Source organism: Aptenodytes forsteri, unplaced genomic scaffold (genome assembly GCF_000699145.1).
Source record: "Aptenodytes forsteri isolate BGI_AS27 unplaced genomic scaffold, ASM69914v1 Scaffold273, whole genome shotgun sequence".
Taxonomy (NCBI): Eukaryota; Metazoa; Chordata; class Aves; order Sphenisciformes; family Spheniscidae; genus Aptenodytes; species Aptenodytes forsteri.
Genome location: NW_008795041.1, coordinates 4,402,846 through 4,425,285, shown reverse-complemented (window position 1 = coordinate 4,425,285; position 22,440 = coordinate 4,402,846). Strand labels below are relative to the sequence as shown.

At 38.1% G+C, this 22,440-nt stretch overlaps 1 protein-coding gene across 5 annotated transcripts in view; it reads left to right on the top strand.

Annotated features, from left to right (window-relative positions):
* APOO (apolipoprotein O) overlaps positions 1 to 19,863 on the top strand; it is a 30,092-nt gene extending 10,229 nt beyond the window's left edge. Inside the window, exons 6-10 of one of the 5 annotated variants that reach the window (XR_002086152.1) lie at positions 4,842 to 4,949; positions 15,956 to 16,051; positions 17,113 to 17,135; positions 17,601 to 17,629; positions 19,028 to 19,863. Coding sequence is in view for 2 of the 5 variants with exons in the window: in XM_019471432.1 (XP_019326977.1) it covers positions 4,842 to 4,949; positions 15,956 to 16,024 (177 nt within the window). In the remaining 3 variants the exon portion in view is untranslated. Of the gene's footprint in view, positions 1 to 4,841; positions 4,950 to 15,955; positions 16,052 to 16,406; positions 17,017 to 17,112; positions 17,136 to 17,600; positions 17,630 to 19,027 lie in introns of those variants that run through there. The other 4 variants (XR_002086153.1, XR_002086151.1, XM_019471432.1 and 1 more) reach the window with 4 other exon arrangements.
* Positions 19,864 to 22,440: the final 2,577 nt, after the last annotated feature.

Here is a 22,440-nt window from a genome sequence, read left to right as displayed (position 1 = left end):
TTTCAAATCCAGCTTTTAACCACTCATGGTGCACATATTTTAGTGTGTCAGAAATATTTTATATTTCAGGCTTTGGTAAATTGGCTATCCAGTTATTGGTACCTTGTGAATGACACTGAGATGACAGGATGAAAATGTGATTTTCTCAAGAACATATGATGTTCTTTGAAAACTGAAAGGTCATTGATTTAGGGAGAGTCAAAAACGCTGTGTTTGAACTCTGCCAGCATGGTGACACGCTGATCTTTGATGGAATCTTTTTTTAGTGCTTCCAGGATTCAGATGCTCTAAATACAGATAGTTCTGTTGACTTATTTTCAGGGAGTGAAAATTATGCAAGTGGCAGGAAAAAAAACATCAAAATTTAAGAAGCTTAGACATTTCTGTTGGAAACTGTGTATTGAAATTCTAGTTGCCTTCTGAACGGTGGAGTGGGAATTGATTGAATGGTGTTCAAACTGATGTTACTGTTGTTAAAGAAGCTCAGTTCAGTCTTAACTATGGATTTGCTACTAACAGCTTCACAATACCTTGTTTATTTTGCGAAAACTTTGAAGTGCATGATTGCCCTTTGATTAATTCACAGTTCTTAGTTTGACTGTAACAAAAAATCTGATATGAGACCATGAGCCTGAAACTTGACTGGAATAGGTTTAGCTTTGTTGACTTGGTCAGGACACTAGACATATGAGTTTGAAAACTTCTGTGGAGAGAGTGATATCCTAGATACTGTTTTGGTTCTTCTAATCTCTCTTGCGCTTTTCTTTTCTTAAAGGAGCAAAGTTTTAAGCATATCGGATCTTACTATCCATAATTTTATGCTTTAATCTGAAATTGGAAGCACTTTTATCTCTAGTAATTATTTTGAAATGTTTCATAGGCCTTTCAAAAAATTTCTGTAAGCCTAGAAAGGGATGCCGGCAGTGCAAAGCTCACTTGCCAAGTTAATAGAACAGTATAGGAAGTATTCTGGAACATAAATTTTACATTTTTTATTTATTCTTAGGTTCTTTTTATTTTTCTTCCACATTTGAGTACTTCATCACAGCTTTTCCATTTACAGTGGTATAGTTCCCTTCGTGTGGTAAACTTTCAGATTTGACCATACTTTAAAAGACTAAAAAAGTTTTGGGTGTTGTTTTTTGTTTGGGGTTTTTTTTTCCCCTTCCCACCTTTATTAAAGACTTTCCATTGGAGAGTTCGAAATAAACACAGCAAAATATATTTGCAGTTGAGGTGCAACACTTGATGCATCTGTCTGAAGAAAAGTTTTTTTCTTTAATTAAAATGTATGAGTTGCTGAGTGAAGTTATAGCAACAGAGTTCATCGTTGCTAATAGGTAGTTTTCAGACACTGTTCATCTAACTGGAGGTGGAAGAAATGCACAGACTAATTTTTTTTTTCCCTGCTTTAGTAATCATTCTAATAAATCACAAATTTGTAAGGGATTTATTTCCTCACTTCTAGTATTACTTTAATTTGTATAACTTTGAACAAATGGTCAGACTGTATATGTGGTAAGGGAACTGAATTTAAGACTAAAGTTTATTTTGTTCTGGTGGAACTTCAACTACTGTTTTGGAACTGTATTGCTTTCCAGCTAATCATAATACATTCAAAATATTTTGTATTTACTGTGGCTTATCTTCCATCTGGAAAAAACTTTCCATTATGAAGTTACTTAAATCAGTCTCTTTATCATTAGAATTAATTTTTGTTCCTTGTTATTAGAACTTCACAAATTTCCTAAAGTAGTATGTGTTATGCTTACCTTCTTCTTGAAAGAAAGAAAAGCTTCCTAATACGTGTTTCTTTCTTTGACAACAAACTAAATTATTTCTGTCTTTTGAACCTAGACCTCATCCCTTGCCCAGTTCAGTCCATAAGGCATAAACAGTTGTATTGGCACAACTGAGAGCGTGACACGATTACAGGAACTGTGGGTTGAAAAGAAGGAGTTGGAGTCACTTGGTCCATGTTTGCTGCAGAATGAAATGCTTGTGAAATTGCACTATGACTACTTTGTTAACAATATAAATGTAGAAAAGCCAGCAGATTCTCAGTTTGGTTTCTCAGCATGCAATGTAGATAAAGCATTGCTAGCCATAATTCTGCTTGATGATCTTGACATATAACGTACGGTATAGTCAATATTATATGTTTATGGTCCTGTGTGGAATTAAAATATGGGAGCTTGTTTACATGCACATTAGGCCTTAGAGATGGCTGATGCTACCCCAGTAGCGCCTAGTACGCGTGTTTGTGGCCCAAGGTCACTTTCAAACTATTTCAGAGTCCCTGCTGAGAACCACTCAGTCTGACTTTTGAACTTGTTTGTTCAAATTTTAGCATACAAACTTACTTAGTGTTGAATTGAACAGAGGTGGTATTTTAGCATGTTGTAATTTAACACAAACAAGCTGGGAATTGTTACCTTCCAGAAATTAAGAATTCCAGATGACTGAATGGAAAAACTTGTCCCTCTTTGAAAGGCACTCTTTGTATGAATGTTGAAATGAACACTTTGAACAATTGAATGAACTGTTTGTATTACGATTGTTCCTTTTACTTTTCTTGGTTGGAACTGCCACTCCCAAGAATAGTGGTGGCAACTGCAGTACCCACCTGCTTCCTCTTCAACTGCACCATGAGAAAGAGAGGTATAAAACACAAGCCTAATGCATGACTCTTGTGTTGTGTTCATGAGAGGATGCATTGGTTGGTTATAAAAATTTCTTGGCTGTGTTCCTGTTGACCCTGTAACTTGCAGCTTACAGTCTGTCTAGAATTGTATTTTTCAACCCACGTGAGCTGTGAATGTGTGTGTGGGTCCCAGCTGTTGGGAGGTGTGTACAGTGTTGAAACATTGGTTGACTGTGGCAGACTAAACTATCTGGGTTGCCGTACCTTGTGATGTAGCTACTTTACTCCAGCAACGTGAATGACTGGTTTCTCATTTAGTGCAATTCATAATTCACTTGGTCATATGACTCCTATAATAAGAATATGTTTAAGTTTATTCTGTTAGGTATTTAGAGTGTTTTTAAGTATTTTAATGGAGTATTTTTAAGCAGGAACAAGAAAAGGCTTATGGATAGTTGTTGGTTTTTCTCATTTTGTGTTGATAGCTGTCCTCAGTAACACTGCAGACAAAAAGCACCTCTGTTTGTTTGTTTGTTTATTGTGGTGGTTATTCAGTCCTGGTAGGTTTGTACTGCTTGCACAACTGATAACTATTTTTCCAGATGAGCCATAGGCTCCTCTGACTTTCAAAACTAGTTTGTTGAAGTACTTGAGAATGAACACTCCTGATACTGAAAAAGAAGGTAACTGTTTATACCTGTAATGTTTGAATTGAGGGATTTTGGAGATTTAACACATTCATTGCTGGAACAGTTGGTGTGCTTTTTTCTGATGACATTTATCACCTTCAAATATAGAGAAAACTCAGTGCATCATACAGACTTGTTTATAACCAAAATACAACTGTAATTGTCAGATGTGGTGACAAATATGCTAGCTCTTCGTATTTAAAACAGCCTACGTTTTGGATTTAGTTGTGACTCGGAAATGTAGTTGCTGATTTGGGTTTGTTTTCTTTTAATTCTGATTATTAAATAGCCTCTTCTGTAAGGTAGTAACACGATCTCTGCCCAGAAGCGCATCTCTGACCATTGTGGTACGTAACCGGTGTACTTAATTTTGTTCAGACAAACAAAGGGAAGTGGTTCTTTGTACCATGTGTGCCCAGTGGTAGAACTCCTTGGCACAGGATGTTGTGGATGCTAAAAATTTGCATGGGGTTCAAGGGGAAGTGCAACAAGTTCATAGGAGGGAAATTCCTTGGGCATTGTTACACACACAGAAATCACCTCTGGCTCAGGAAATCTCTGAGGAGCAAATTGTTGGAGACTGGAAGAAACCTAAAAATTTCATTCAGAAACTGTTTCAGAAACATCATTTATGCTTGCTCTGTTCTCGTAGTTTTGGTTTTCCAGCTTTGCCTGCTGTGGGAGATAGGGTGATACCTTCTTATTTCTTGATTTCATAAGTTTTTTAGTTTGATAGCTGTCTAGCTGGGCAAATTGTCCATTTTTGCTGTTCTTCATTTGTAAGAAAACTGATAGTGATATGAAAGTGACCTGAGCCTGGAGCTGTAAAAACCTAACACTCCGGAGTTTTAAAGGATGCTATGAATAGTACAGTTCCTATATCATGTAAGGGGAAGGAGATACTCTTTTGTTAGACTTAGGGATTTTTCCTTTTGTAAAATTACCTGTTGGTGTAATATAGCAAACACTGTCTTTCCTAGCTGTCTTCTGTTCTGAGAGTTGACAGCTGGTTATTCATTACAGCCATCTATCAGCAAATTAGGTCTTTCTTCTAAATAGCAAATAAAAAGAAACAAAGGGGAGTACTCTTACTGTTCTGTCAAAGCAGTGAAAATGTAAAATTGCAAAATAGTGACAAACTAAGTAGGGGATTTTTTTTTTTGGTCTTTAAAATGAGTATGGTCAAATTAAGAAATAATTTGCATATGTTAAATCTGTTGGAATGTCGAATACTAAGAAAACCAGAATTGTTTCCATGCAGCATAATTCCACCCCTTTTTATATAGATATATTTTCAGGTAGTCTTCAAACAGTTTTTTAGCAAGTTGGCTTTTCTTATTCCTCATGTGTCATTTTTTTCAAGATGTTTATTAATGCTGTACACCCTGAGCTTGAACAGGAAGATGTTAAAGATCTTGTGTTTTGACACGTTTTTCACTTAAACAAGAAGCAAAATAATATTTCCCAGATTATTAAGTTCATGCTTTCTAATATCTTGTGTTTTGAAGGTTGCTGGTACACAGCTGTATGACTGGAGTCTTCAGGGATATATTGCTGTAGAATCTCTTTGGAAGGATAATCCTAAGAAGAAGAAATCTGGGAAAAAAAGTGATAAGGTAAGAAGTCGGAGGAACTTGATTTCTGAATTTAGCACTGCATTTTCAGACAAAGAATATACGAACAATAGTGGTTTTTTTTCCACTCTAACTCAGCTTTTATTTCTAAGACAAAGATTTCATTCTATCTTTCTAAGCTGTGGAAAAATATTACGCTTATTTCAAGTTGAAGTTTCAGAAATGCTGTTTGGAAGTTTTCTTTAGTATAATCTGTTAAGTATTTAATAGGAAAGCTGGGAGTATTGTGGTTGGAATGCTAGGGATCAAGGCTCTTACAGTCTTGATTATTTTAAAAAATGAACTTTTTTTTTTTAAAAATAATTTAATTTGACAAGCTCCATCTTAAAAATCTGGAATAACTTTTTTTTTTATTAAATATCTCCTCTTTGAAAGAGAGAAAATAGAATCTTGTTTCCAATTTATTCCCTTTTTGTTTTTTTCCTTTGAATGTTCATGAATATTTGCTCTAGCATGATGATGTCATTGTGTGCTGCTCTATTAAATGTTACTATCTTGTCATAAAAACAACAGTTTATAGGGATATGCAGTTCTTAGGGTTTTAGTCATAGATAACTAGCTGTGTGGTTTAATACTTACAACCCTATTTTAGGAAACTTTGGTTTAATTGGTTCTCATCCAGAAGACTGCCAACAAAAATTGAGTTCTTTTGAATCTGATTTGAACTGGGCATCCTGGTGAGGTACCAAGTGCAGTCATTGCTGAAAGTTTCTGCTTTCTAGATTTCCAATTGTTAAACACTGTATGAGGGGTCAAACTTTACAAACCATGTTTTTTTTTTTTTTTTTTTTTTTTTTTAGAATAACATTAATCTTTTTCTGTTCTACAAGTCCCTTTTTTTTTTTGGTCTGGCATTACTGTTCTGTGTTAGGCTAAGCAGACTGATGTCTTGCCTTAGAGATGCTTGCATCTGATGACAGAGCAAATGCTAACATAATGGCTTTGTTTTCCAGAGTTTGGCAAGCACTGTGGTTTCTTTAAAACAGCATTTTTGAATTAACGTTGCTAATACAACTAAGTGAATGTCTGCATGCTTATTTTCAGTTTTAGAATGGAGCAGCTTTCCTTATTCCCCCTACAGAGCAGCTTTCCCTAATCCCCCTACACAGCATCAATGATACAGTATGATTTCCTTGCGTACTTTACTAGAGAAGGGAAGCCTTTTTTTTTTTTTTCAGCACTCCCATGGTCCATGCTTATACAATACCACCATTTTAAGGCATGTGTGCCTTTAGTTACTTTAAATCTCGATATCTCAGCAAGTGTGCTCTTCCATAGTTGATTTATAGTTGTCAAAGTAGTTGCTCTATATTTAAGTCATATTATTCAGTGTACATGAATGAATTTATCCTTGGTTTTGAGTTAGTGTTTGTATTGGTATCTAACTATTTGCTTATATGTTTGTGTGCGTTAAAGCAGTGTATATTAAGACTTTATATTCGATTTTTTATATATATATATAAAATGTATATTATGTTTCTATATAAAACCACAAAATGGTTGAGGTTGGAAGAGACCTTTGGAAGTCATCTGGTCCAAGCCCCTGCTCAAGCAGGGCCACCTAGAGCCAGTTGCCCAGTACTGTGTCTAGATACTTTTTGAATATCTCCAAGGATGGAGACTCCACAAATTCTCTGGGCAACCTGTGCCGAGCTCAGTCATTCTCACAGTAAAAAAAGCTTTCCTGATGTTCAGAGGGAACCTCCTGTGATTCAGTTTGTGCCCATTGCCCCTGGTCCCATCACTGGGCACCGCTGAAAAGAGCCTGGCTTCCGTTCTCTGTGCACCCTCCCTTCAGGTATTTCTATACATGGATGAGATCCCCCCCCGAGCCTTCTCTTCCCCAGGCTGAACGGTCCCAGCTCTCTCAGCCTGTCCTCGTAGGAGAGATGCTCCAGTCCCTTAATCACCTGTGTGGCCCTTTGCTGGACTCTATCCAGTATGTCAATGTCTCTCTTACACCGGGGAGCCTAGAACTGGACACAGTACTTAAACTTTATCTGTAAACTTTAACTTAAACTTTGATGTTTGTCAAACGTGATACACTACTGTAGTGAATTGTAGAGTTTTAGTTTTGTATATCTATAATTGTTTACTTCTACAAATTGCTAGATGTTATGACTGGATAGTAATGTCCAATAGAGCAGTACCCAGTGACATCATTATGTTAGAGCAAATATTCATAAATACTCTCCCAAAAAAATCCTAAATAAGACTTTATTTTGCTGCTTCAAATGCATTTTGCATTCTACAAAATGCTACCAAGTTTCAAAATCAGTGCAGTGTGATTAATGATATTAGCTGAAGATTAGCACTAACTTGTGAAGAAATGGGAACTTGTTTTAATGAATCATTTCGTTATGTAATGTCTTGATCATAATTTATAACCTGCCTGAAGCTGCTGGAGTTAAGTATCTTAATGATGTTTTTGTTTTTCATCTACTAGACATTTCTGTTACCCCACAGGAGCAAGCTGTCTTTGTAGTTGTACCTCTCTGATACAGATAAGCAAACTGACTTCTAGGAAATATATGTAGATTGCTCAGTGAAGCAGAGTGTGAGAGACTGCAGAACTGTGCCTGTTGATTAAATGTGTGCCAGGGAGAGCCTGTAAGGTTTTTAGGGAATTTTTTTAACTGCCTCTTAAAGAAATAAAAGTTCAGGTGCGTAAGGTAAAGCTTCTGTGGTTTTAAATTCACTTCTAAACTCACTGCATCTTTAATTCCTGATTTCTAAGCAACTATGCTTGTTCTGTTGATAAAAACTGCTGCCCTAGCTGCAGACTGCTTCTCATCTCTTATTTCAGTTGTTTAATGTAGCCTTGCAAAACTAACAGGTGATTTGAAAACGACTTTGAACCAGCCGAAAGTCTTGGTCTTTTACTGTGGACCTCCTGATTGTGCCATAGCTCACAACTGGTAACAGTTCATACTAGGTTGACAATGATGTATGGCTTCCGGGCTGTTGTAAACCAGAAGTCCTATCTGACCAGAACATGTTATTTTCAACCCAGAGGCCTAAGACATAAGGGGGATAGCCACTGAGAGAGAGATGTTTTGGAGAGGCAATTGCACTTGAGTAGACTGCAGGTATGGGACCGGGTTCCCTAGGTAGGTCTAGGTGTGGGACTAGCTCCAAACAAGCTGGGTTGGAGAAATGCTCACGTGTCCTGTCCGTTGCTGAGTCTTATGAGAGTGGAGACTTTCATCAGTGGATACGCGTCCCGTATTGGCCCTAGGTGCTTCAGTAAATGCACTTGTATAGCTCTTTGAATAAACAAAGGTTAGTTAATCATACTGTACCTTTCCTAAAACCTAGGCTGTCAAAAAGTATCTCAAAAAAATAGGCAACATTAAAATATTTCAGAAAGACAAACTGACAGCATCAGTAAAAATTAGCTGAGCTTTTTATTTTATTGTATCCCAGGCTTTCAAAGGGAAACATGTGGTTGTTATTGGAAGGCAAAAACTTCTGAAGCTTTCATCTTATTATAAGGCTTATTCAAGCACTTGCTACCTCAGCAGAAAAACAAACGACATGCAAAACTGCAGAGACCACTAAGTAAACACACTTCTTCCTCCTTGCAGAATCTTTAAATCACACCCCTTAGTTGCCAAAATATGTTACTTGCCCAAAGGAGTGAAATGCCACTGGGTGGTTTCCTCCTGAAGTTCATCGAATTGATCAGGTATTGTTAGTGTTAACTGTTGCTATTTAACTTCATGGATTAGGCAAGGTACAAAAATCCTGTGACTCAAATGAAGAAGCACTATGCACTTGATGAAATTGCCTGCATTTCAGATGTTCAGTGATTTCTTGCCACTGGAGTATGCAGCCTCATTGTTTCTTTGTCCTCTGAAGTTGTTGAAGAGAGGGTGTTGCCTCCCTGGGGTCTAGAGAAGCTGAACAGCAGTTGTAAAAAGTCACGTGCTTTTGAAGTCACTAGAATGTGGACTGAAAAGTATTTCTAATGGAAGAAGTCTGCTCTGAAACTTCCTTTTGGTAAAGCAGAGTAAAATACATAGTTGAGAATTTGGGAGGGTAGGGGTGGGTTTGGGTTTTTTTTGTTTGTTTAGTTGTTTTGTGGGTTTTTGGTTTTTTTTTCTAAGATAGTTTTACAATGTTCTATCAGGATGTGGTCAGTCACAGTTAATAATGAAAACCTCTACCTTCTTTTATGCATATAAGCACTGGTGTGTCCCTAACATGAGATATGAGAGGTGAAGTTTACCCTAGAAAAACTTTTTCAGTCTGTCTCTAATGCTGTGTAGTTATACTAGTGCCAAAGAGTACTTTTTGTTCATACAGATGATTAGATCCTCCAAATCAGTATCAACTTTTCCAGCAAAAGAATTTCTGTTATAAGCTGTATTTTTATTGGAGCTTTTATTGATACAGAAGTGTCATGGAAGAAAGTAAATACGTCTAACTATCATGCACTAAAATTAGCAAAGCATTCTAGGAGAGATTCTGGGACTTCTGTCTTAATTTGACAGCCCTGTGACAGAACTGGGTTGTTTTTGTATATTTGTTTCTTACTGTCGTACTAGGCAGCTAGATTCCTTAACTAGTGAAAGCAAATATAAATGTTATTCTTGAGTTGTTGTTTGTCCTGATTTCGGCTGGGATAGAGTTAATTTCCTTCCTAGTAGCTGGTACAGTGCTGGGCTTTGGATTTAGGATGAGAACAATGTTGATAACACACCGATGTTTTAGTTGTTGCTAGGTAGTGCTTACACTAGTCAAGGACTTTTCAGCTTCCCATGCTCTACCGACTGAGAAGGCTGGAGGGGCACAAGAAGCTGGGAGGGGGCACAGCCGGGACAGCTGACCCAAACTGGCCCAAGGGATATTCCATACCGTGTGACGCCATGCTCAGTACATAAACTGGGGGAAAGCTGGCCGGGGGGGCCGCTGCTCAGGGACTGGCTGGGCATCGGTCGGTGGGTGGTGAGCAATTGCACTGTGCATCACTTGCTTTGTATATTCTTTTATCATCATCATCATTATTATTATTACTATTTTATTTTATTTCAATTATTAAACTGTTCTTATCTCAACCCACGAGTTTCCTCACTTTAACTCTTCGGATTCTCGCCCCCATCCCACCGGGGGGCAGAGAGGAGTGAGCGAGTGGCTGTGTGGTGCTCAGTTGCCAGCTGAGGTTAAACCACGGCATCGTTACAGCAGATGTAACCCATTTCGTGAAACCATGCCAGGCAAAAGATGTTTTTTTTTTTGTTTTTGTGACATTCACTCTAGCATTTTCCTGTTGCTACACAAAGGATTCTTGCACATAGTCAAGCAATATATGGGTGGCTCTTCTTGGCTTGTGTTAATTTGTTATGTTGCTCATAATTTGTTTGATAGTCATAGGTACCACAGCTGTGCATAACTTCATGTTTGTGCAGCAATATGTCATTAAAATAGATGTGGTATGTTAATTTTCTGAAGGTTTTATGGAAAAAAAAAAAACAAACCTGTGCCAAATTGAGGTCATATCAACTGCAATCTAAGTTCTGCCAAGAAAGATGAATTCCAGGACCTTCTGCTGCTACGTTTCAAAACACTGTGGCTGGAGCGCCTCCATAGACCAAGTCTGTCTGATAAGGTTTTGAATACGCTGTTTACAGTATAGCATTCTGGTATTGTGAGGCTGGCTTGTTGAAGGAGCCAGCTCTTCAGGATGTCGGGATGAAAGCCCTCTGCTAAAGCTACACAAGTACCATAAGTAAAAAATCAGTGTTCACATTTGTTATTTCCAGAAGGATGAAACATTTTCCTAATACGGGACAGCAGGAGTAGTTATTCAGCTTCTGCATACTTTATCTCGATATAAAGTTGACAACTTTTCTACTTCTTCCCCCAGGTAGAGGAGATGGTAGAAGAAATGTAACCATCTTGTTGGCGGGCCAGGAATATTTTAAGGGTTTTATCTTCTGAAAATCTTTCGCTTACTTGAGTGATCTTTACTCACAAGAAGTAGTTCCATAGAAATGAGTGGAACTGGTGTTAACATTTATATCATCAGGTTGTAAATCCTTAGGGGAAGCGATAGTGAAATGGAAGATGTGTTCCTCAAACCTTGTTTATCTTAAACTTAGTTTGCAAAATTTGTAGAGAATCATACCAACTTACGCCTTTATGAAGTTTTTTAGAATGATGCATCTGAAACCCTTTTGAGTAGCCTTTAGGCGGCATCAAACTTTCATTAATGGGGTTTTGCAATTATGAAAGCTAACACCCTGCATTGCCTTCAGCTAGTCTTTGTGAGTAACTGGTCCCTCTGCTCTGCCTAATAAGATCATAGTTCGTGCAAGATCATACTTTTCTACATTTCTTTTCTGCTACACTTTTTTGCCTTCCAGTGCCTACAACAGTGTTGAACTAGCTGAACTGTTAAGCCAGTGAATTGCAGCTTCTTTCATTTTTCTTTTCTTGTTCGCAGCGATCTCTGTTTAATACTGGCTGAGTTTATCAGCTTTAATACCTGTTCTTAGATCAGAGGGATGGATGAACCATAGCAGCTTGAAGATTTTGTGCAACAGCGTGAAGTTAAGGACTGTGGTTTTACATACAAAGGAGTATAACTTCTTTACAAGAAAACTGCTTAAAGATCAGTATTTCAGAGCCACAGTTCAATATGTACCACCTGTAAGTTTCTAACAATCAGGTCCTGTTTGTCAGTCAGCTCATTTGATGTTTATTTTTATGAAATGCAGCCTTTTTGCCCTTCCTCTTCTGCCTCTGGTTTGGATACTTCCATAATTTGTACTGTTGTATTGTGCTGTAGGGTTGTTAGCTCTCATACTATAATGACTTCGTCTTCAAGTGACAAGGGCATGTGTTAGGGCACCAAGTCACTTAAACCCAGATTTTATTTCAGCCAGTGAGCTAATATGTACTGAAACACATAGAAAAACAGGTTTTTTGGTTTTTTTTCAGTTAGTTCTCACTTTGTCTTGTCTTTATACCGCTCAAAGACTTTTGCTGTATTTTCACCTATTCTGGATTCTTTCTCTTCCCCCAACACGGAATCAGGCACCCATTGTTTTCACTGAAGTGGCTGAAATGTGAAAAACCAGAACAGCACTAGAACTCTAAAAACACCCTCCTTTTCAGGTCTTGTTCCTTTCTTCATAGGTGTGCTCTTTCGCACTTTGGTCCAATCAGTAATAAGATCTTACAGAAAACTGATGGTTTTTTTTTTCTTTTTTTCTTGCTGTTCATTTGGTTGTTTAAACAGCTTCAGAGATTGAGAGAAACTCTTGCAGCTTATTGTTAGGTTTTCATTCCTGCCCGGTCTGTTGATAGAAATCACCTGTGACTTACCAATACTAATATATATTTTTAACCTCTCTCTATATATTTATTACACATATAAAAATCTATAAATATTAAAAATATAGCTATATCTATATAGCTATCTCTGCGTATTTTATTAATTGTTAGCTGGTGACAGAGTGCTGCCAAGTGCAAAGACTGCTCAGCTTTGGGCTCTTATTTCCTGCGCTTGCTGAGAACAAGCATCAAGGAAATTGTGGACCTGGCTTTTCCTCACCTGAAAGCTCTGGTGGAAGTTGTGCTGTCAGTGGCTGACTGGGGAGCTTTACCATAAGCATCGTGGATTGTGACCATAGCAAACCTTAAATTGTGTTTGAAGAGGAGAGTTTTTAAGTCACGTGTGTTTTGAGCATCTTTCAAAACCCAGCATAAGCAGCTGAGAGAGCTTCTTTCTACAGAATGCTTGTAAGACTTGTCTTTGGTAGCTTCTGAACAGACAAGCAAAAGTTTGGTCATCTGAACTAAAAGATAAATGTCTACTTCTGACAGAAAATACTGTTCCCTGTTATACGCTCTCCTTTTATTGTTTGGTAGTAAGAACAACAACAGAGTAAAACTTGTAAAATTGGATCCTTAGTTTGGGCTGTGGTGAATTTAAATGTGTTAGAGGTAGGAAAGACAGAATCTACTCCACAAAGTTGAGTTTTTTAGGGCAACTTAAGAGTAATATTTTTAGAAGTGCTTCATATTTCTAAGAGAGTTAAGTTCAAGCTCAGCTAAAAATAAAAGATGGAGAGTAAGTTATTGATTGACTAGGGAGGATGAATAAGGTAAACCAGTGACGTTCTCTTTATTCTAAGCAATACATTGCAAACAGAAGAGGACAGGAAAAAAGGTAAATTATTAATCTGTGAGCCCAGATGAGCCTTTGTTTTTCTTTTGCAGCTGTTGTTTTTTTTCTGGTGGCCAGACTCTACCTTTCAAGAGTTTTCCATAAGCATAAGAGAGATGTATACCTACCTTTGGAGTTATAATTTCTAAGGTTAGGTGCTAGTGTAAAAGGACCTGGCCGTCTGCAAGACTTTCTCAGAGGGAGCAACAGAAACTAACTTCTGCATTAGACTAGGCTGTAATGTGAGAAAAAAGCCACGCCACATTTGGGTTTTTGACATTAGGCTAAGTTGATTTTGGGCATTTTTCTCCGTATTGAAGGAAAATTTTCACAGAAATCATTGCATTTTTTTTTCAGTTTGTAATTTCAAATTGAGGTCTCAATGTATCTCTGTTAGATACTGTGAGCTAAGTTGGGGTGTCTTTTAACCACTCATGTACTGAAACCTTACAAAAAGCATTGTGTACAGTCGCCTTAGTTCCAATATTATTTGCAATTTCAAATAATGATTTTTTTGAATTTTTTTTTAATCCCATGGAATCCCAATGTATTGAACACTTTACTAATGAATAAGTTATGGAGATTTCTTATCAGTCACCTTTTGGTTGAAACTGTCAGATGCGTAAGAATGCTGCAAAATATTTCCCCTTCTGCTGTGGGATAGAGCTCTGATGCATGAACTCCTCTGGCCACCCAGATATATTATGGGGTGGCTGTGTTGAGCCAGAAAGTAGAAAGACCATCTTGAATAGGTGCCTGCTTCTAATGATGAGAGGGCATCGTGGCACAGAGGCGGCCTGTCTTCTGGGTCATTGATCTAAACACGTTTTTTACTTCTGATCTGGTTTTGAGTGTGACTAGAGGACCTTGACACTTTGTTGTAAAATGAGGTGTGTTTATGCCCTGTGCTAGCTCAAAGGACGTCCTTTTCTGGCTACCCATATTACTGCTTGATCAGTCTCACTCAGGCTCACTGTTTACGTAGTGGGCACATACAGTGGGTGGAGTTAAAAGAACTTCTTAATTGCTAATTCAGCAAATGAGTTTGTGTGAGGGATGACCGTTTAGCAGTGGATTGACTTGAATTAAATAACTCGGGCTTAATAGAGCTAGTGAAGACAAGCCCTGTGATGAGATCTACTGAGCTTACAGAAGCAAAGGAACTGAGCAAGACCTCTGTTTTCCTGTACGTTTGTGTGTCTGTGTGTGTTGCTCTAGGGTTTTTTCCCCCTTTCAGGACAAAAAAAAAAAGCTTACCTAGATGGTATTTGCTTTTTACAAGTTAAAACAAGCAAGTGGAAAAACATAGAAAACTCTGTGAACAACTTATTTTTAGTTCATTTGTTCACGATTGAGTAATCCCTGAGATGAGGCATTGTGAGTCAGATTATTCATTATAAATTGTAGTAAAATGTCATAACTTGCAAGTTCCTGTACAAGAAAATTACGGAGTAGATCATTATTTTGAAATGGGTGTGGTTTGTGGATGTGATTTCTTATACTATGAAATATCCGGGATAGTGATGAAAACAAAATGAGTTTTTGAAAGAAAGAATTACCTTTTAAAGGTCTTGCTGGGCATATTTTGAAAAAGAAATTTAAGAATTATCTTCATAATTGAATCTTGATGTATTGAGTCCCTATCTCCAGCGCAGCATATGCAGGGTCTCATGGACTCGGTGCCTTATTCGTGGTGTTTAATTTGTGCTGGGACAAAAATTTGACCCATCCTGTGAAATGTTTATGCTTTCCAGTCTCTTCTGGCTTCTTTTGTTACACTTTCCATCACATTTAAGTCATATTGGTAAAAATATCTTTTTACAATAAAAAGAAAATGCCATTTAATTTTCACGTGTAGAATTTAAGAATAATTGAGGCTGGGCGCGACCTCTGATCACTTCATCCAGCCCCCTGTTCAAAGCAGAGACAGCTTCAGAGTTAGATTTGGTGGCTCAGGCCTTGTGCAGTCAAGTGCTGAATATTTCCAAGGATGGAGATTGAAAAAGTTCTCTGGAAAACCTGCTCCAGTGCTTGATCAGTGGTGTGATACATTCCCCCCCCGCCCCGCTTAGATCTAATAGAAATTTGCCATGCTTCCGTGTCCTCTTGGTGTGAACCTCTGAGAAGAGCCTAGCTCTTCCAAATATGTAAATGCCTATTAAGGAACTGTGGATAGCAATTAGGTTCCCCCTTTGTCTGGTCTTCTCCAGGCTGAACAGACCCACGTCTCTCAGCCTGTCCTTGTATGTCATCTGCTTCAGTCCCCTAGCCATGTGTGTGGCCCTTTAAGTATTTTCTTTTATTGATAAGTATTTAAAACTATAACCAAATGCCTGTTCATTACAGCATACTTGGCAAAGAGATAGACCAGACGCTCTAACAAGCCTCTCTTCATTCTTTGATTTCTATCATTTATTTTGGGGAAAGTGTGAGAACACTCTCTCAAAGGATACGTACTAAAAGAGACCTATTGTATAAATCCACACAGAATTCAGAGTATGCAAAATAGCAACTACTCTGTGGGAATTTATCCTCTGTTACTAGTGCAGGCAAGATGAGTCAATTAAAGCATTTCTGTTGAACTACTTGTTCTTTCAAATCCTTTAATTGCTCAGCTAACTACAGGAAGACGAAAATCTAGAAACCTTTTGGGAGAAGATCATATTTGAGTATATTATACTGAATTAGTCTCATCAACCACTTGATTTTGCAAGTTTTTGTTTCAGCTTTTGAAGAGGGTTTCTGTTCTAGCAAAAACATTAATCATGGATTGCCTCAATTGAAATTTTGTGCATATTTTTCCCTCCTCAAGGGTGATGCAGATAGTGACAAGCCCTTGGAAATCCATGCTGCTTCAAATGAAGAGCGAGCCCCGAAGTAGAACACCAGATCACTTGGCATCAAACAGGTAAAAGATAAAGACTGATAACAGTATGTGGCTACAGCAGCAAAATAGCCTGGAAAAGCTGAACATTTGCAAGTTTGACTTGTAGTTGTCTTCATATTGATGAAGAAAGAGGGGAAGAGAAGTAATAATTTTACTCATCTTAACATTTCTCAAGAATATGAGCGCTCCTTAACGCTATTTAACTTATCTAAATTCTTCATCTTTAGAGCATAGCAAGTAAATTTATGTCTCTTCCAAGGGTTCTGAGTTAATTTAGCAAGACCTTGATAATGTATTGGGTTTTTTTCCTCCTTCCTGTCCCGTTTCTGCCCCCCGTACCAAAAACCTCTTTGCCTTCTTTGTCACACCTGTGCAGGTATGAAGGGGGGGAAGGAAACCTTTCTCTAAAGATTTGTCAATGCCAGGGTACAGCATTATCTTACAGCCTGTAACAGTCCACGATGTGTTGACCTTTCATGTTGCTGCACCTCCCTAATGAGCATTCTTCATCAGTTGGGAACGAATGATGGAGGAAATGGAGGCAGCGTTTCCCAGTTCTCCGAGCCAGAAACTCGAGTTGAGAAGCCGGTTTTGTTTCTGACTTGGCCGCTGGGCTGCTTTCTAAACTCAAGCAAGTCCCGTGATTCTTACAGTTTCTAGAAAAGCAAAACAAAAACACCTTCTCAACTTTTTTAAGATGGCTCAATTTCATAGGACAAAAAATGCTCTTTATTTGAGGCTTGTTATTACTAATGATAATGTAATTGGACATAATTTGGTACAAAATCAAATGTCTACTCTGCTATCGGTTGATAAAGGATGTCTTTTCTGAATGTGTTTTCTAGTTGCTTGTCTTTGCCCTATATTATTTTCACATTATGTTAAAGACTTATTTTTCATCAGAAAGTAATCCTAGCGTTGTAGGGACTCCTCATTAATTTTGTATGCAGTGTTCCATTTACCAGTAAAATTCTTTCTTTTCCTAACTGCCAACTGTGTAAATAGAGTCTGGATTTAGCAAAGTGCACCGATTTTTTTTTTTTTTTCTTCCATGCATCATCACCGGTCACAAATGTTTGCAGATGTGATGGAACGTACACATCTGGTGAGCAACAGCATTCCACTGTTACACAGTCGGCTTTAAAAGCAAAACTAGTTTCTAATGTTGTGTTTCCCTTAATGTATTTTTAATTGTTTATAGCTAATTCTCACAAGGGCAGAAAGGTATGTTGGCTGGCTGATTTACTGACTATATTAGTTTTTCCTTCAGACATATGAATATAAAGTCTTCAAGAATACGTGTGTTTTCATTATAAAATAGCCATGTAAAATAAAAATTTTAAAAAATAGGAAACGGTTTTGTTTTGAGTAAAAATACCCAGGAGAACCAAGAGGAAGAAAAGCTTCTCTAAAATTCACTAAAATATTGTGCTTATTGTGAACTAGGACAGAGCTACTAAATGACAAAAAGCCAGGAAAATTGAACTTTCATTTATGTATGTGGGACGCTGTACAAATATCAAGGTGCATTAAAAACAGAAACCTGTAAATGGCTTTTATTTTCTTTTAGCATTTCTTACTACGTGAATATAATTTCTGGTAGGTCATTATTCACTTTCTGAAATGCTAGTGCTTTTTGCTTAAGGCACATTTTCTTTTTAAGGGGGGGTGGGTGGAAGGAAAGGAAGAAAGCTGTCAGGAAGACTTATACTAAAGTTGGTATCCAGACCCTTTGTCGTCAGGATTTTAATCACAAATATACTCATGCTATATAAGTAAGTTTTGAGGAGAACCTCACTAACAGCTGCTGTCTCAGATGTTCTACTGTCTTTGTTTTTAAAGAGTTAAGATAATTGCTTAGGTGCTTAAAGTACCTGGGTGCTGCTGGTTTTGAAATCTGCTTGTTTTGCCACATGTTTCTGGAGGAGATGCATAAATGCAACTGCTAGATTTTTGACCTAGAGAAACCAGATGGTGAAAGTTCAATTCAGTATCAATTTTCAGCTGTTCTGCGGGGGTGGTGATTTGTTACTTCTGCTTGAAATCAAATCCAGTTATTTAACTCCATACCCAAGTCCAGATGTTTTGTTGGACTTGGGTGATCCCAAACGTTGGAGAATGCTGCTGTGATCTTTGAAAAGACAGATTTGTTTATTCTGAATGAGATCAGTCCTGAAAGTCTCACTGTATTTTCAACTGTTGGCAATATTCCTAGTTGAATCTGCTTACTAAAATAAATACAATCTCATTTTCCTCATAAAGTTTTGCCACAGCATGGGTCTTTGATTTGTGAATGGTCAGCCAAGGACAAAATCACTTTGGGTTGGAGACAGTAACATATTTCTCCATTCCAAAAAACAGCAGCTTTGCAACTCCTTTATTATATTACATTTGTCATCAATAATTATATGCAAACTACAGCTCAAAGCACATCACATCATGGGAGAAGCAAGCTTTAATTTTATCCAGCTGTTGTGCTGAAGAGTTGCATGGAAGTGACGTGGCTTTGTTTTTCCATGAAGACAGCATATCTCACTTTCACTGTGTTCAGGTTCTATATTTATGTAATTCCATTTCTTCGAGTTAAATTACCCTAGCTTTACACTAGAGTCAGTGAGATTAGGAAAAAATGCAATTGACGGGAATTAAAAAGAATTCTATTTGAGAAAGTTAGTTTATTACACAAGATTCCAGTTGGTGTTTTGTTGCTATGAAGTGTTCTTTCTCTTTTATATTTCCATACAGTTCAATGAGTTCTCTAGAGCAGACATAATCATTAGTGCTCTAATGTCAGTAATATGAAGAGTTAAATCTCTTTACTAGAAGTAAATTGGTATTGAGAATTTTCTTTGACGTGGCAAGTTGATCAAAATCTGTTTGAGGAACAAAGTTTTAATTGCACTTTGACAACGGGGAGAAAAGGCCTATGGTATTTAATTCTGCTTTCTTCCTTCCTCCCTCTCCCCCTTATCCTCTGTCCCCTCTCCTTGCTTATAGGTAAACAAAAAATATAGATATGAGCAACAATTTCCCAAGAAAAAGAGGAAAACCGTCTGAATCCGTTTTGATTTTGAATGTGACTAATCTGCCTTCTGCCTCAGGAAAGACTGACAGTGTGCTGCTTGGGCTTCTGGTGTGGAATCTGTGAAAGGACACTAAGTATTTTGGGTCAGTCCTGAGACCTTGTCCTCAGTTCTGCAGTGGGACTCAAGTCTGCCCATGCTTGTCCCATTGCAGGATCAGCGTTGCAAGTAGCAAGTCTCAAAATTCCTCGGTCTCTTGTTATTATTTATATATAAAATAAAATTCCAGTTACACAAAATGGTCCTTTTTTTTCCTCCTCTTATCTTCTTTAAACTCATGTATGTGACACTTGCACAATACGTGAAAGGTTCTCGAGATGCTGTTGACAATGCCTGTATTTTTTAACAGTGAGGAAAAGCTTAAAGTAGCATGATGTTTTGGCTAACATTAGTTAATAGAATTGAGAATGAGAAAAATTACAATGACTCTTGTGTTTTGTCTGAGTCGCCCCCTCCTTTCTATACAAATCTTCTGCCTCATCAGTGCCAGCGGGAGGTATATAATGAAGCATCTGTGAGTTCCTGTCTAGTAGATGGATGGGAATGGAGCTGTTAACGTTCTTGTTTTTGCTTGAATGCACAGCTCAGTGGGAACCAGAACGTTACGGTGGTGGGAACCAGCTATAGAATAACTTGGCTGTTTCCTTATTCCCAGCTAGGGGAGGGGAAGCAAAAGTGAAGCGAAGGGAAATACAAAAGGATTTCCAGCATTTTGAAATCTCTGCACAATAAAACCCTTTCATCATTTGTTCGCATTTCCATGAGTCTCTCTTTTTGGGGCGTGATGCTTCACAAGTTACTGTAATCCAAGTAGCTCAGAGCATTTAAAGCTCTATTGGTGACTCTTAAATGTTCCTAAATTAATCAGTAAATATGAGGACTGGGGGAAGGGTGGAATTAAATGTGTGCTTGTATGATATGTTAACTTTCTACAAAGAACAGGGAAGAAAAGACAAATCATATTCAAAATGCTTTTAAACATCTTTGTTATTACTTGGTTAGGTATTCTGGCTGAGCATATTCCACAAACCTTTAGAGAAAAACAAACAGACCTTGGCAATGCGAATACCAGTCTGTGTGGGCATTATAAAACAGGCCAACTCTTTTTTAATACAGGCATAAGGCATGTGATTGCCTCAGGCAGAAGAACAGAATCTCCCAACGTGTTCAGTGCATGTTTTTGATTGTTTTAGGCTGGTAAAGATGGGTGTTGATTTAGGAAAGGGAGCAGAGTTCTTGCGTGGGGTTTGGGGTGTGTGTATGTTTTGGTTTTTTACTTTAGCTTCGCCAGCATAGTTCAAACAGGCTTGGGAGGATCAAAGTAGTGTTTTTGTCAGTAGTGGAAAGGAAAACTGGGAGATATCTGTCATAGCTGTAACTGCTCTGTTACACCACTCTTGCAATACAAGCATAGATTTGTTTCTTCCCTTAAAGATAGTCCTTCACTTACGCATTCTCATATCCTAGAGAAAATGATTACCATTGAGTTAGGAATACAGATTTAGATGCCTGTATTTTTTTCGGTAGTATTTGGCATATGCCACATTGGTATTTAAGAACATAATTACTTGATAATGCGGGTATTTTCACTCCTAGACTCCACCAAGATGTGCTTTCCTCATTCTCCTTTTTGATGCAGTTGTTAGCCGTTCTGTTTCTTTTTACTGCCTCTGAGGGCAATGTGAAACTTTTCATGTCCAGGCTGTTTCATTAGCTAATCCTCATTCAAACACAACAGCTTTTAATCTTTATTTGTTTACATAGACATGTGTGTGCGTGTTTAGAAGATCCTGGGTTAAATAAGTATCACTTGACTTAAATGCTTTTTACTCGATCACATCTTCATACTGCATATTTACACTGCTGCTTAAAAACGTCCCAAATGATAGACATCAAAACAGAATGCTTTTATCTAGCAGGAAGTGACTGCCTTGGAGCACCTGCATACACACATGATGAGGAGATGGTTCCAAAATGTGAGCAAGAGAGCCCTAACTGAAATCCTTTCCGTATGTCTTCTGGTTTTTACAAGTACAGGAAATAAAAAAAAGTTTCATGCTGGTAAGAGTGCAGGAGATAGTAAACATTCGACTCACTTGGCACAGACTTTCCTAATGAGGAACAGGAGAGCAGTTGACCACAGTTCGTGTGTGTGTGTGTGTATATATATATATACACACACATACGTATGTACACATACACAGATGCATGGACTAATTTGTGCATGCATATGTTACCCACAGGCAAAGCCTGGCAAAAGATATTACAACGTAAGCTAAAAATGGTATATTCCCCACCCAAATTTCACATCAACAGTTTGGTCATCGTTCCACTCGAAGCCTTTCAGCTCAGTAACTGGAGTCTGTGCAACTGAGGAAATAGTGTTCTCATCTCAGCGTCCTCAGCCATAGTGGCCGTTAGCAGATATGTTGGGGCCAGGTTGCAGTACTCTCTGGTAAAAACACAATCTTTAATCTCCACAGCATGTGAAAATCATAGAAGTGGAGATCATCAGGCTGGCCTATGCAGCCCTCAATGCTGGGATGACAATTCCTGTAGGTAGTGTTAGTTAGGTCTGAGTAAAAGCGGGCAGCGTAGCCTCTCCTTTTGCTAGAAAGAGCATCACCAACCCGGAACAATCCTGTTAGCCCAGGTGAATATGCACAATCTTGCAGCCTTGAATAAAACCACAGTATTTTGCCACAAGTGTTTATTGCAAAAATCTGGGTTAGACTCAGTGCTCTAACTGTAGAAGGCCCCAGACACAGACTTATTAGCAGAGGTTGTAACTGAAATGTTTTGGAGCGTTCGTCATTGCATCTGTCACCTTCGAAGAGAGCTATAACTGCAGTACAATAAAGAGCAAGATTGATATGGAGGGAATTGTATTTTAGACCTAGAGAAAAGAATGCCCTGGGAGTTCAAGGGGCTGGCTACCACTCTGTTCATTAGCCCTGGCAGAAAAATCTCAGTGTGAGCACGTTTGCTTCAGAACAAATATGAGCTCCTGCTGCATGCGTTTCTTTTTCCCTTTTTTTGTTTTGTAAAGGTTATTTCCGTACCTTCCCATAAATCCCAAGCTCCTTGTAAAGCCAGTTTTATCACAATAAACCGCTATTGACAAGGAGCGTTTTGGCTCTTCAGGTGTGCTGGGGAGGCCTGCATGACTTCCTGCTGGACCTTCCTGGATGTAGCATCCCAAAGCAGGGTCGGCTATTGCACCTGGATGGCCTGGCAGCTGGCTAGGTCAACCCCGCTGCGGAGTGTTTTTGACAGGTACAAAAACTTCTTGTTTACGAGGAAAACCTTTGATAAGAATATCTTAAC